At 42.3% G+C, this 14644-nt stretch overlaps 1 protein-coding gene across 1 annotated transcript in view; it reads left to right on the top strand.

Moving 5' to 3' along the window:
• LOC138171351 (zinc finger protein 585A-like) overlaps positions 1-14644 on the top strand; it is a 73167-nt gene that overhangs the window by 30340 nt on the left and 28183 nt on the right. Inside the window, 1 exon segment of the mRNA XM_069100791.1 lies at positions 9280-9418. Within this exon segment, the coding sequence (XP_068956892.1) occupies positions 9280-9418 (139 nt within the window).

The raw sequence follows: 14644 nt of genomic DNA on the forward strand, positions 1-14644 counted from the left end.
GCCTAGACATGATATTTCAAGAAACTTTAAAGGAAAAAACCCCCAATATTCTAGAACTAGAGGGTGTAAAATAGAAGTTGAATGAATCCACTGGTTGCCTCTGAAAGAGATCCCCAAAATAAAAACTCCCAGAAATATCATAGCCAAATACTAGAGCTCCCAGGGAAAGGAGAAAATATTTCAAGCATCCAGAAAGAAACTATTCAAATACCATAGAGCCATAGTCAAGATTGTACAAGATTTAGCAACTACCACAATCAAGGAGAAAAGGAATTGGAATATGATATTTCAGAAGGCAAAGGAGTTAGGATTATAACCAAGAATAACCTATCCAGCAAAATTGAGTATAATCCTCCAGGAGAAAAATTGATATTTAATGAAATAGAGGACTTTCAAGCACTCCTGGGGAAAGAGCCGAATAGAAAATTTGACTTCCAAATACAAGACTCAGAGAATAAAAAGGTAAACATGAAAGAGAAATCATAAGGGACTCAGTAAGGTTAAACTGTTTGCATTCCTATATGGGAAGATGATATATGTAATTCCTAAGAATTTTATTATTATTATAGCTGTTAGAAAGACCCTGCATAGACAGAGGACACAGGTATGCACCAATTAATTTGGGATGATCTCCCTCCCCCAAAAAATGAATGGATGAGAAAGAGGGATACACTGGGAGAAGAGGGTGGGGAGAGGAAGAATGGGGAAAATGATCTCTCATAAAAGGAGCACACGAGGAAGAGCTTTCACAGTAGAGGGCAAATAAGGGGGAAACTTTTAAACCTCATTCTAACAGGAATTGGTTCAAAGAGGGAAGATTATACACACTCAGTTGGGAATAGAAATCTATTTTACCCACCAGAGAAGTAGGAAGGGAAGGGGATGAGAAAAAGGGGAGGGGCAATAAAAGGGAGGGTAGAGTAAGGGAAACAGTGATCAGAGGCAAAACTGACTTTTGTAGAGAAATGGAGAGAGAGGGAGGGGGAGAGAGAAAGAGAGAGAGAGGTCTTCCAGAGAGCATCAACAGTTGTCCACCAGCCATATCTGATAGCTTTCAGTATTCCAGGATGTAGCTCATCCAGATATGATGATTTGAGCTCAATAGAAGGCAGCTGAAGAGTTCTGATGATCTCACATTTATTATATATTTCTGTTCCCTGTTAACCATGATTGTTCTCTTTCTTAATCCAAAAATACTTTCACCTTAGAAAAGAAGTAAAATATGAGTGGAGTTGTTATTCATCCTTCATCTTTTAAAAGGACCGATCAACTTTACAACAATTATCATTATCTCTTTTGACTTTGATGTTCCAGTAGTCCCTGACATATCTGAAGAATCCCTGTCCATGGTTACAGAGAATATTCAGAGTGAGATTTAGGCTTGTCCCCCTTTTCAAGGAAATTGATATAATCTTGTAGTCTAGCCTTGGGGCTCTACCTAACAGCAGAAAGGGAGAAGACAGGTGTAGGGCCAATGCAATATTTATAGCACCCATGATCACAATAAAAACTGTGATTATAAATATCACATGGTGTTCATCGCAAAATATACCAAACTCTCCAGATAGAAGATAGAACTGAAGCATTTATTTAGACACCAGAAAACCCAATCCCAAAACCAGTAAGCCAATTCCATCATAGTACCAAAGATATTAAGAAGCCGTAATAACATCAGGAGCCACAGCATCCTTTAGCCTTCTCACAAAACAATATTATATCAATATCTACCTGCAGGCCTATCTGACTCGTTGCCTGAGCTCCTCTCTCTCCCACTGTCTCTCTGGCTCTGACTCCCAGCTTCCTGTGGGCTCTGCTTCCCTTCGGCAAACTCCTCCAACCATAGGCTCCATGTGATTACATTCAGCCTTTTTAGGGGACAGAATTTACTTTCAAAGCAGGGAAGGTCTTCAAATTCCCCCCAGGTCTATTAAGGAGCAGGGAAGATCTTCAAATTCCCATTCCCATTACACCAGATTACAGGGGAATCTTTTAAAAGACTGAAATACTGAAGATTTCATAGTAAGAGTTAAAATAAATGCCCAGCACATGAATAGATAAATCAACAGAGAAGATCCTAAAACAGAAGGAAGAATGAATAAATCCTCAAAAAGAATATAAAGATCTCTTTCCTGATGTTATCATTAGTACCAGATTTCAAACTATATTAAAAAAAAAAGTAGTCCTCAAAACTACATGGTTTTGGTTTAAAAAATATAGGAAAGTTGATTGGGGAATGGATTGGCTATGTAAGACCTAGAACAATTGAACATAGAAGCACCATTTTTGTTTGGCAAACCCAAAGACTTTATGTACTGGAGTAAGAACTAACAAAATCTTCTAAGAAAATTGGAAAGGAGTGTGGCAGAAATTAGATTAAGACCAACACCTCCCTTCCACAATACAGTACATCACAATAAACTTCAGAATCTAATTAAAGATTAGACACACAGAAGGCACTCCACAAATAATTGACTTGGAAGACTCTAAGGCCTAAATCTTGTGATCTCCACTCCTTAGAATTCCTCTAATCTTCACCTTTTCTTCCAGGGCCATATGTGATGTAGTTTTTGAGGTCATGAGAACATATTTGCTGTTTCAGGAATTGGTGACATTCAAGGATGTGGCTGTGGACTTTAGCCAGAAGGAGTAGGGGAACCTGGACCCTTCTCAGAAGGAGCTGTACAGGGATATGATGCTGGAGAACTACAGTAACCTGGTCTGCCTGGGTAAGGACAACTTCCTTGTGGGCTTCAGAATTTGCCATTAACCATCTGTGCTGCTTCCTTCCTTAGTGCATGTCAGGAGCTGTGTTGAGTTTTTAACAGTTATTATTTGTCAGAAAGAGGCTAGTTTCCTCACCCATGCCTGTGAAAGAATCTTCTGTTTCTGTGCTGGAAATGGGCAGTTCCTATTGTCCCTGAGGTTGTGCCTCCTCTATTCCCTCAGGTCAGAGATTCTCCCCCAGAGTACCAGGGTAGCTTAGCAGGACCTGGGGCATGTGAACTATTTTTCTTTCCCAACCTAAATTGACCCCGTGAACTATTTCCCCATAAACTTCCTAGTATACCCTTTGTCCCTAAGCCCATTGATATGGGACCCTCTTCTTATTGGTGGAGATGAAGGCCATCTTCTGTGATGGGGGCAGGGCAGAGTTGACAAGAGGCAAGAGCTTCAGTTCTCAGCCAGTCCTATTTGGGGCGTTTTTCAAGCAGGAGCCCTTTGGGAACTTTGAGGACCTCTTCCAAGTGAGTCTCCTTTAAGTGGGTTCCCCTCTCTCAGGAGAGACTGGAAGCAGGAGGTTGGAGCCAGAGGCCACGACTCTGCTCTCCTCAGGGGAGGGTCCCATGGAGGGGTCCCAGGCTAAAGGTATATCTATCAGCTCCTTTAAATATTGTTCATCTAGATGACATGATTGGGTTCCATCTAACTTTTGACTACTTTGTCACTTTGAGGGGGGTAGAAAGAGGACCCTAAGTCCTACATCCAAGACTTGACCCTTCTCCCAACCAAATACCAGTTCCACAATGAAAAAACATTGTGAATAGCAAAAAAAAAAAAAAATTCAAATCTAGTAAAACAGAATCAGAGAAGGTACACGTAGGAGAATATTATAAGACAGTACATAATGAAGGAGCTCTCCCATTGGGAGAGAGATCACTCATCTCAGCTGAGAGAAAGGGTCCTGGATCTCACCCAAGGGGAAACACCCCAAAGTCTCTAGGGTAACAAGCTGGGGATAGGGACATGATGCAGCCCGAGAGCTCCTCTCATGCCTTCCCAGCGTCTTTTCTTTCAGCCTCTTACATCTTCTCTCTCAAAACTGGAAGCTGCTTGAAGACATTTACTTGCAGAGTCCCCAAAATGGGACTGATTGAGAACTGGAGTTCTTGCCTCCTTAATCTCCACCAATAAGAGGAGAGTCCCATACCAGTGGACTTTGGGACGGGGGTTACTTTGGTAACTAACAGTTCTGTTCTGGGTCTTCCTAGTGTGTCTGTTAGGTCACTAGGGATTCTAGTTGGGGTGAAAGCCAGCACTTTCCCATTTCCAATGAGCAGGACTCACAGCCTCCAGACAGATGTGATTTATCAGCTGGAGCAAGCAGAAGGCCCTTGGGTGCCTGAGGGAGAGATCCCAGCAAGCAGCTGTGCAGGTGAGTGAGGGAAAGTCCGGTAGACTGGCCCTTGCAGACTCCATCCCAGCTGGTCATTCTGGGGGCAGTGCTTTTAAACCATTGGGTGGCCAGTTCTGCTCCAAGTTCCCCAGGCCTGTGGAGAAGAGCTGAGGGAGGGCCTGGGCTAGAGCCTCATCTGGTCCTCGGCCACTCACAGGCCTCCAGGTCAGGTCTGACCACATCATTCCCTTCTCTACTCAGGAGCCTCATGTGGCTCCCCATTTCCTCTAGGGTAGAGTACATATCCCTCTGTTGGGCAATGGAAGATCTTCCCAGAAGGATTCCATCTGTTTTTCCCAGCCAATTGCCCATTGCTTCTCCTCAGCCTCACCCAAGAGATCATGGAAAACCCCTAGAGCCAGAGTTTCTGAGTAATTAATAATCAGCTTATTAATTAGGCTAGCTGTCAATCAGTAAATTGATGGTCAGTGGTTTCTCTTGGTAACCAAAGATACCAAGAGAGACCCTGAAACATCTTAAATCCCTTCTGAGAGGGAACTCCTCTGACAAGCAAACATCCATTCTGATTGGTGGGCATTTAACAAGGAGGTGGGCTAGAAGTTTTCAGTTCCCCCAACTGAGAGGGTGACCTGATCATGAAACTCAGCAGCCTCCAGCATTCTGGGCAAGCCTGACCTCTCAGACTGGTTTCCTCCTTCATGTGCGGAGTTGCCTTAAACTCTAATGGCTGGGACCAAGGACAGAGGGGCTCCTCCCCCAGGCAAAGTCTCACCAGGCTGCTCAACATTTATACTCTAAACAGATTAGGTCTTCTTCTCATAACCCCTAATGACTTAGCCAATAATTTTACAATTTCTTTTTTTTTTTTTTAAAACAATTGGGGTTAAGTAACTTGCTCAAGGTTACACAGCCAGTTATTTCTGGGTGTGGTGCTAAGTATCTGAACCCATATATGATCCCCAGGTCATCCCAACACTGGGGCCGGTGCTCTTAATGTATGTGATATTGTATATTTTAGATGTCAAATTTTTATCTGCTTTTCATGCCATCGATTTTTTCCTTTAATAATTTTTTGTTTTATAGAAACATAATATTTTAATGAAATCAATCAAATCCATCTTGTCTGAAGTGCTTCCATTTAAGAAAAAGTAGTTCATATCCCCCTGCAACTAAGCACCCCCTTTCTGTACGGTGTGTATGTTTGCCCAATAACAATCCAAATTAGCCATTGACTTCCATATCCCCATCTCATGATTCTCTTCTGTGAAAATAATTTTAGAATTATGTTACTGATGGAATCAGATTTTTATGTCGTTGTAGTAAAACCGTCTCTTCTGATGCTGTTTCCTTCTTCCTGCATCACATCTTCTAGCTCTTCTCATATTCCTCCGTGTTCTTAAATGACTCTTGGGAAAACTCAGTTATTTTTCCACCAATCTCAAGTTCAGCCATCACCACCTGTGGGACATATGGCTGCTTTTGTCCTTTTGCTGTTACAAATAAAGCTGCTCTAAATATTTTTATAGTAAAAGTTCCTTGCTTCTTTTCTTTAATGTCTTTTTGATTTAGTCTTGTTAGTGGGATCACTGTGTGAAAAGGGCATGAGCACTTTGGTAGCCCTGGCAGAATATACTGCCTTTCTTCCAAAGAAAGCTGGGCTTATTTGCCGTTCCACCAGCAGGATATTCACAAGCCTATTTCTCCAAAGCTCCACCAACAATCAGTTTTACTTCATTGCTGAGCACAGTGCCTGGAACATAGTAGGTGCTTACTAAATGTTTATTAACAGACTGACCAAAAAAATGCTCCCTTTGCCAAATTAATGGGTGGAAGATGCCATCTCAGAGCTCATTTTGGTTTATAATTAGAGGGTTTGAATAGATTTCTAGGGACCAACTGGCCATTCGTGTTTCTACTTCAGAGAAATGTCTGCTTATACTCTTTGATTGTTTCAAAGCTGGAACTTAATATCAATATATTATAGGTTGAACATGTCAGATTTTTAGCAGAAAAACTTAATTTTTTTAATGTTCCCTTTTATTTTGGACATGCTCTCTGCTGTGAAAAAATTTGTTGATTTTATATAATCAAATCCATTCATTTTGTCTCAGTTTCTCTAATTTTTTTAAGTGTTTAAGAATTTCCCTATTCTTCACAACAGGTGTACATTTATCATTTTGTTTTGTTTTCATCTCTTAGCTTGCGCTTTTCCTCTTTTCTGTTTCATCCCATGATCTTTTGGGAATTTCCCATTATTTATACTGTGAGATGTGGATGGGATCCCAGTTATTATACTGCTATCCAATTTTCATAACAAATCTTACTAAATGACAAGAACTCCTCTGCCCAGTTTTAACATCTTGGAGTTGTCTAACACTGATATATTCTAGTCCTTTCCTTCTCATTCTAGATTATTTGCTCTGTCCATTGATGTATTTTTCTAGTTCTTGTCGACCAAATAAAGTCTGGCAAATTTGAGACCTCACTCTGCATGACCTTTTGTTTTTTCCTACCCCTGATACCTTCTTGTCTATTTGTTGTTCTTCCATATAAAATTTTCTTATTATTTTATTTCTACTAATTTAGTCATTAAATATTCATTAAGCACTAGGCACTGTGCTAATCACTGGGGATACAAAGATAGGAGAAAATAGCCCCTGCCCTCAAGGGGCTTATAGTCTAATGGGGAGCCAGCACGCAAACAAATCTATACAAGCAAGCTATCGAGAGGACAAATACAAAACAATCAGAAAAGGTGTTACATTTGAAAATGGTCTGAGCATGATCAATTTATTAGGCCTGCAGTAACCATAAATTGGGTCAGTGACCAAAGACCCCAAGGTAGAGCTTACCAGCCTTAATTAATTTTGAGGAGTACAGATTTGGATAGGTGGGGAAGACAATATTATTGGCTACAGAATAGACATCATAGGGGTAGGGATGACATTATTGGTTACATTGAGAAGAGCAGGCTAGCAACCATGTGGGGCTATTAACCACCCCTCTCTCTCATAGGGGATTGTTTGATTGATATATGGGACCCATCTTCATCCAGAGGCTATAGATAGTGAACCAGAGATAGCAGTCTCCCTGGCCCCAAGGAGGGAGATAAGACCCTCTTTAATTGGGTGAGGATGGACACTATATCTTGTGGAAATGTACCAGGTCATCAGATAGCAAACAGGTGTCATGGAGTTTTTCAGGAGCTAAATTTATGAGGTGTAACAAGTTTTCTCTTCATTAACTCAGAGGGGTAGCTGAACTCCTGTGACTAAGAAATGTTCATTGTTTGAGTCTACCTGCAAGGTCAGAGATAGTGCAGCAGATTCTCTGGTGTCCAAGGATAACATATTTCCTTGAGGCAAGAATAGAACAGTCATTAGCAGGAGTACTGAACTTCTAAACTTAGCTTATAAAGAAAGAAATGTGACTTGAACAATCACACAAAATGGGGCAGTAACAATGGGATCAATTACAGAAAAGAGTCAATTATAAAATAATACAATGACAATTCAGTTTCTTCAGAGGGTTAGGGAAGTCTTCCCGTAGAAGGTAGAATGTTAGCTGGGACTTCGAGGAAGTCAGGGAGGCAGGGAGATAGACGTGAGGAGGAAGGACATTCCAGGCATTGCAGACAGCCATTGTCCATTAATATTTAATGGGCATTATATTTCATCTACAAATTGATTCCATGGCATTTTTCCTATAATCACATGAGAGAATTTGTCAGAATCTAGGTAAACTAAACCAAAAGAATTTCCCCTGATGTTCCAGTCTAATGATTGTTATTACAAAGGAAATTGGGTTAATTTTGCAGTCTAGTCTAGATGACGTCATGATATCATTGCTTCTGTTTCAGTAACCATCCTTTTTAACAATAGGGTCTAGACTTTTCTCCAGGCATCAGTCAAGCTCACTTGCCTCTAGATAGCAAATCAAATTCTCTTCCATTTTGGGGGGAAATAGGCAGATTTACCTTCTCTAGTCCTGTGAAGCTCTCACTTTCCACTGTTTTTCAACAATCATTCTCAGCAGCATTGCAGTTACACAGGCCTTGTCTTTTAATAGCCTGTCATTCACTTAAAGGGGTCATCTGTCATAAGATTGTAGATTTAGAGGTGGAAGGGGATTCAGAAACCATTTAGTCCAATCCCTTCCTTTTACAGATAAGGAAACTGAGACTTGCAAAAGTTACCTGACTTGCTGAAGGTCTCATAGGTCCTAAGTTGCATATCCAGGCCCTCTGACACCAGATTTTGGGGCTTGTGACTGGAAGTTGTCCAGGTCAGTGCAGGGCAGGGCTCAGGCTCTCTTACTTTCTCCCCATCTGTTATGGGTATCAACTCACTGTTGGTCATTTTTATTCCATTCTTTTGGCCAGGATGATCACTTAGCCTCGGTATAGAAATTTCAGACACAGGGAGGAGAAGCACCATGACGTGGCACACTGACCCCTGGCCAGACGCTTCTCCTGGGCTCTAGTCTGAGCTTTGGGACACATTTGTTATTTGAAATTGCACAGTCACATGACTTCTTTGGACTCATTTTGCCTACAAAATGAAGGCGTTACTCTAGATAATCTGTATTTTCTCTTCTGGAGGGAATGTTCTGATGCTGTGGGCCTGTTCATCTGACTTGGAGCAACTCTTCCTTGTTCAGACATTCATTCAGAAAGTGACCTCCTGCTGCTTTCACAGTTTGGTCCTAATACTGGCCTTGACAATGATGCAGAAGAAATTTACATCATAGTTTCGAGAGGTATCATCCTATAGTGAAAAAGAGCCCTGAACTTGGAATCAGAAGACCTGGGTTTGAGTTCCAGCTGTGATATGTATGCACTGTTAACAATCTGACCTTCAGTGAACTATTAAATGGCCTTCAGCTCCAGTTTCTTCTTTGGGAAAATTTAGTAACTGACTTACTAGGTCTTTTGGAGAAATCTTATGAATGTAAGCAATGGGGAGGCCTTCCGACAGAACATACACCTTACCTGCTATCAGAAGATTCACACTGGAGAGAAGCTTTATGTATTTACTAAATGTGGAAAGTCTTTTAACTGCAACTCATCCCTCACCTCCCATTACAGAATTCATCTTGGTGAGAGACCTTATGAATGTAAGGAGTGTGGGAAGGCCTTTCGCTAGAGCACACAGCTTACTCGACTTCAGAAAATTCATACTGGAGACAAACCTTATGAATGTAATGAATGTGGGAAGGCTTTCCCTAGGAGCACAATACTTACTCAACATCAAAGAATTCATTCTGGAGAGAAGCCTTATGAAGGTAACGGATGTGGAAAGGCCTTTCATTGGAGCACAGGACTTAGTCGACATTATCAGACAATTCATGGCAGAGAGAAATCACATGACTATGAGAATATGAGAAAATAAGATTTATTTGACATGAGAATTTGTACTATTATAAACAGATGCATGTCATATTTGTTATATGGTTTTCTTTCCTCAAGAACAAATAATTTAATCATCAAAGAACTTACAATGGAAAGAAACCTTATGGATATAGTCTTATTAAGTAATGCACATAAGAATGGTTTCAGTCAAAACAGTCATTTTACTTAAAAATGTAGAATTCAGATGGAAAGGAAAAGCAATAGAACAGAAAATCTCAAAATTTTCATATTGGTTTTTCTTTGTTCTTTTAAACAAGAACATGAAACTATTGATCACTGTTTGTCAGTATGTATAATAAATAATATGGAGTTGTATTATATCCCATGCCTACAGTGCCTTGTTTTTGCCTGATTCCTCTGGAGCTCTGGACCCGTATGCTAAAAAGGTTGGTTCTGTATGTTTGACTGATGGGTTAGGGTCAAGAAATAAAAAACATGCTTGTCAATAGCATAGAAAGCTACAAAAACATTCATGAGTTTGCTTACCCATCATCTGTGCCCATAGTTAGGAAAACAGAACACCTCCAAAGGCCTGCCTTTATCCATAAATTATTAAAGGTCTTTTAGACATCATTGCATGATATGAAACAGACCCTTTAGTTACTAAAGATATGCTGTCTTTTTCCAAAACAGGAAATGTAATTTTTTTCTCTTTGAAAAATCATATCTGAAATGGTTTTCATTAACTTGAGGTAAATAAACACATTTTAGAACAAGTTCTGGCATTATTTACCATGCTTTGGATCTAAGATTTAAACCTACTTTCCTTCTTTCCTTCCTTCCTTTCATCCTTCCTTCCTTCCTTCCTTCCTTGCTTCCTCCCTCCCTCCCTCCCTCCCTTCCTTCCTTCTTTCCTTCCTTCCTTCCTCTCTTTCCTATAGTTGGAAGTGCAGCAACCATTCATGGACTTGATCTCACTGTTGATGGGCACAGGAGTATTGATTTGTTCTGTTTCCAGGCTATGCTGCTTTGGTTTGCCCCTCCTTTGTCAGCCTTCCTGGCCCGTTTCATGGAGCTCACGACATGGGTGCCAGACTTCATGCAGACATCTGATTGATTTAGCCCATTGCAATTTAGGATTCTGGAACTCAAGTGATCCAGTGAGCTTCCCAAGTAGTGTGGGTCACAGGCATGGGCCCCCTGCCTGGTGGGTTAAACATTTTCAAAGAAGGGCAACATCAATAGTATTAGGTTTTATTTTTTCCACACAAACAAGGCTACCCCGTGACAAGTCCAGGCAAAAAGAATACATTTTCACACATGCACCCAAACATGTTTGTCTGGATTATAATCAGTTTATCTTTGGAGAGAAAACATTTTTCTTTGGTCCTTTTAGAAGAACCAAAATTTTGAGCTACATGCATAAATACACATAGACATGCATATACATGCATATACATACATCCCTAGCTATAAAATCAGAAGTGATACTAAGAAGGAAGGCCCTAACATTATGAGGCCTGGGAAAGGTGGGATTTTAGCCAGGGGACAGAGATGAGGAGACATAGCAGCCAGTGGTCCAGGCACCAGGTGATGAGGGCCTACATAAGGGTGGGGGCAGTGTCAGGGGAAGAGGGAACATAGAGGAGACGACTGGGGAGGTAGAAATAACAGGAGTGACTGATTGAATATGGCAGGCAACAGTGAGGAGTCAGGCACGCCTGGGCAGATGGCAGTGAAGAGAGAAGTTTGAGAGAGGACAAGGTGAGGGATAATTCCACTTTGGACATGCTGAGTTTGAAGCACCTACAGAACAGGGTGTACAGTGGGCAGCTGTAGAGCCAAGAGGTCAGAACTGGGGGTGTACATTGGGGAATCATCAGTATAGAGGTGGTGGTGATCTCCACGGGGATCATCCAGTGAGACAGTACAGAGGGAGGAGAGAGGGAGCCCAGAAGGGGAGACCCATAGTTAGCAGGCCGGATACAGATGAGGATCCAGGCCAGTCAGGTAGTGGGAAGGGGATGACAAGGAGCTTCGGGTATGGCTCCTGAGACATGGCCTTGGTGAGGTTGATAAGAAGGCACATTAAACCATCCTGCCACATCCAGAACAGAGGTGGTCAGGGCCCTTTGGCTTCATCCAAACAAAGGCATCCCTTTACACCCCACCACACTTGGATTTAAAGAACTTCCATGCTTAACAGCACTAACCAGGCTACTATCACACCAGGGACCCCAAAAGATCCACCCTCTGGTAGCATAATAAACCTTTGCTGATTGGTTGGTTTGTTTGCGGGCTTGGAGACCTAACGCAGGTCATCCACAAGTCTCTCTCCCAACCCTCATGAATCCTTGAGGTCCATGTTTTTGGAGGCTCTGTCCATAGAGGCCAGAGCGAGCAGAGCTTTTGCCAGACACCTAGAGATGGCCAGGCAGGAAGACTGTTAGGCTTCCAAAGCTACAAGGTAGCCACTGGCTTTTGAAAAACAGTTCTTGGAGATCAGGGATGCTGTTGGCCAGCCGAGGGGTACTCAGCATTGAAAACACCAAGGTAAAGTGGCCAAGAGGGGCCACCACAACACGTGGATACTCTCCCTGCCTCTTCTCCTCCTAGTGTGCCATCAGCTGCCTTGAGTGAATGCTCCACCTCAGAAAAAGGAGTAATGGGAAGGAGGATGACAGTCACCTTCCCCAGACCAAGCAGCACAGCAGGACTCCAATGTGACAGCAGCAGCAGCCTCATCATTCCAGACAAGAAAAATGGTCCAGCAAGGGCTTAGACCAGATAACTGCTGCTTCCAGCGCAACCCAGTATCCCTCAGGCCTTGCATGAACAGTCGTACTATGACTATATCAACCAGTTAAGGGTAGATTATTGGACTGGGAGTCAGGAAGACCTGAGTTAGAATCCAGCCTCAGATACTTATCAGCTGTGTGACCTTGGGAAAGTCACTTAACTTTTGCCTGATTCAGTTTCCCCATCCTGCAAAATGATAACTGTCACCAGCCTTGCTGTGGGGATCAAGTGAGATAACTATGGAAAGCTCTTGGCAAACCTTTAAAGGCTACATCCACACGGGCTGTTGTTATCATCCCCCAGATTCTGAAGGAGGCATGCTTTTCTAGCCAACTGCACTGTAACGGATCTCCTTTATGATGGACAAGTAGGGCCTCTGGTCAAGAGAGGGGAAGCATTTGGCAGATTTGATGAACTTGAAAAGATTGTTTTTGAAGATTGCATGAGGGTGGCTAGTTGGCGCAGTGAGTGAAGCGCTGGCCCCGGAGTCAGGAGGATCCTAATTCAGTTCTGGCCTTAGACACTTAAGACCCACACACAAAAAAACTAGCCATGTGACCTTGGGCAAGTTACTTAACTCCAACTGCCCTCCAAAAGGCAAAAAAAAAGAAAAAAAATTGCATGAAATATGCCCACTGGCTTTTTGGTCCCAACTTGAAATCACAGGTTAACAGGCACACTTGGGGGTTTGTTTTGCTATTTCACAGGAGTTTGGGAGCCATTTTTAGAGGATTCTTTTTAGGGCTGCTTGTCAAATCTCCATAGTAGGAAGAAAGCACACCCGCATGTTAAACGGGCGGGGGAAGGGAACAAGCATTAATTAAGTGCCTACTGTGTGTCAGGCCCTGTGCTAAGTGCTTTACAATTATTATCCTATTTGAGACTCAGGACAACCCTGGGAGGGAAGGGCTATTACTATCTCCATTTCATGCTTGAGAAGACTGAGGCAAATCACAGTGAAGTGACTTGGCCAGGGTCACACTGCCGGTAAGTGTCCAGATCTGAAGTCAGATCTTCCTGAATCTACATTATGCATCCATGTTATGCCCAGTTCAAATATGGAAATTCAAAGTCAAACCGAACTGCTTTATGTAGGGAATCCTTTAAAAAATTGAGATCTTCGAATTTTAGAGATTAAAAAAAAAATCAGTGACCCCGTGAAGACTTATTTGTCATGAAAAACATTCATTTTCCTTCCAAGGCCTCCAGAAGCTAATTCAGTCTTGCCCTGAAGTGCACCATCCTGCTTCTCAGCATGCAGCAGCCTTTGGAAATGAATGTCCCCCGTTGTGTTGGGGGGGTGGGGGGAGTAGATCAGCCTTAGACTGTGAAAAACAGAAACACCACATTCCTCCACCCCTCTTCAAATGAGTCTTCTCTGCCCTCTGGGATGGCTTTGCATTCTTGGGAGAACTCTCGAACGCAGATTATTTCTGTGATATTGTGCACCCTTCAGAGGCTAGACTTCAGGGTGTTGGCAAACACCGCCTAATTCTGAAAGACAGGAAGCTGTACCATATTCGTCATTCTTGTCTCAGGTACAAAGGTACATCAGCGGCCTTAAAAATCTCACCTGCTGCGTGCTAGGCAACTGCGGGGCTGCCTTGCTAGCTTAGCTTTGATTGATTATGGTTGAAATCCTTCCCAAGAGTCGCTAGGGGGCTGTGTTTCCTCAATGAAGCCACAAAAACTAATGACATTTAGAATCAAAAGAGCCAGGGCACTTGTAGGAAACTTGGAAAAAAGGGAATGACGTGAAAAATTGTTCCATTGAATTTGGTCATTCCAGAGAGCCAATTAGGCCTGAAAAGTGATGGAGTGGCACATGTCCTCCTGGGTTTCAACAAGCCATGGTCTGGATCTGGATCCAGGCGTCTTGGGTCATCTGCGCTGCAGAGCAGGAGGGGCTCAGTTGGCCCCTAGGTTTATGGGAAAGAGCCTTAGATTCTTACAGGATCCTTTTACCTGTATCAGGCCCTCAGTCTTCTATTGTGAAACTCGTGTTAGTACAGGAAAACAGGATAAACCCCCAGAGTGTTGTAAGTGATGGGCCTTCCCTTGTGGGTGAGGTTGAGGAAAAACGTGATTCTCTGGACTTATTTCAAAAGAATAAGAGAGGATTTTTACCTTTGTGTTTATAAGACTAGTAAGTCAGAGCAGGCTTCAACGAACTTCCCCTGTAGGGTTCACTCCTTTAGTGTGACCAGGATTGGCTCCAGACACTTGAAGTGGAGATTTAACATTAAGGGGAAGTTATGACACCAGTGGCCAGATGTGAGTGGAAAGGGAGTGATTCTGTTTTGTCTAAATTTCTCCTAATTGGGGGCATCACTCAGAAGTGATTCCTGGGAAAAGAGTTC

Source organism: Petaurus breviceps, unplaced genomic scaffold (assembly GCF_028583685.1).
Source record: "Petaurus breviceps papuanus isolate PSGF00001 unplaced genomic scaffold, PetGlider_PUasm1.0 428, whole genome shotgun sequence".
NCBI classification, from domain to species: domain Eukaryota; kingdom Metazoa; phylum Chordata; class Mammalia; order Diprotodontia; family Petauridae; genus Petaurus; species Petaurus breviceps.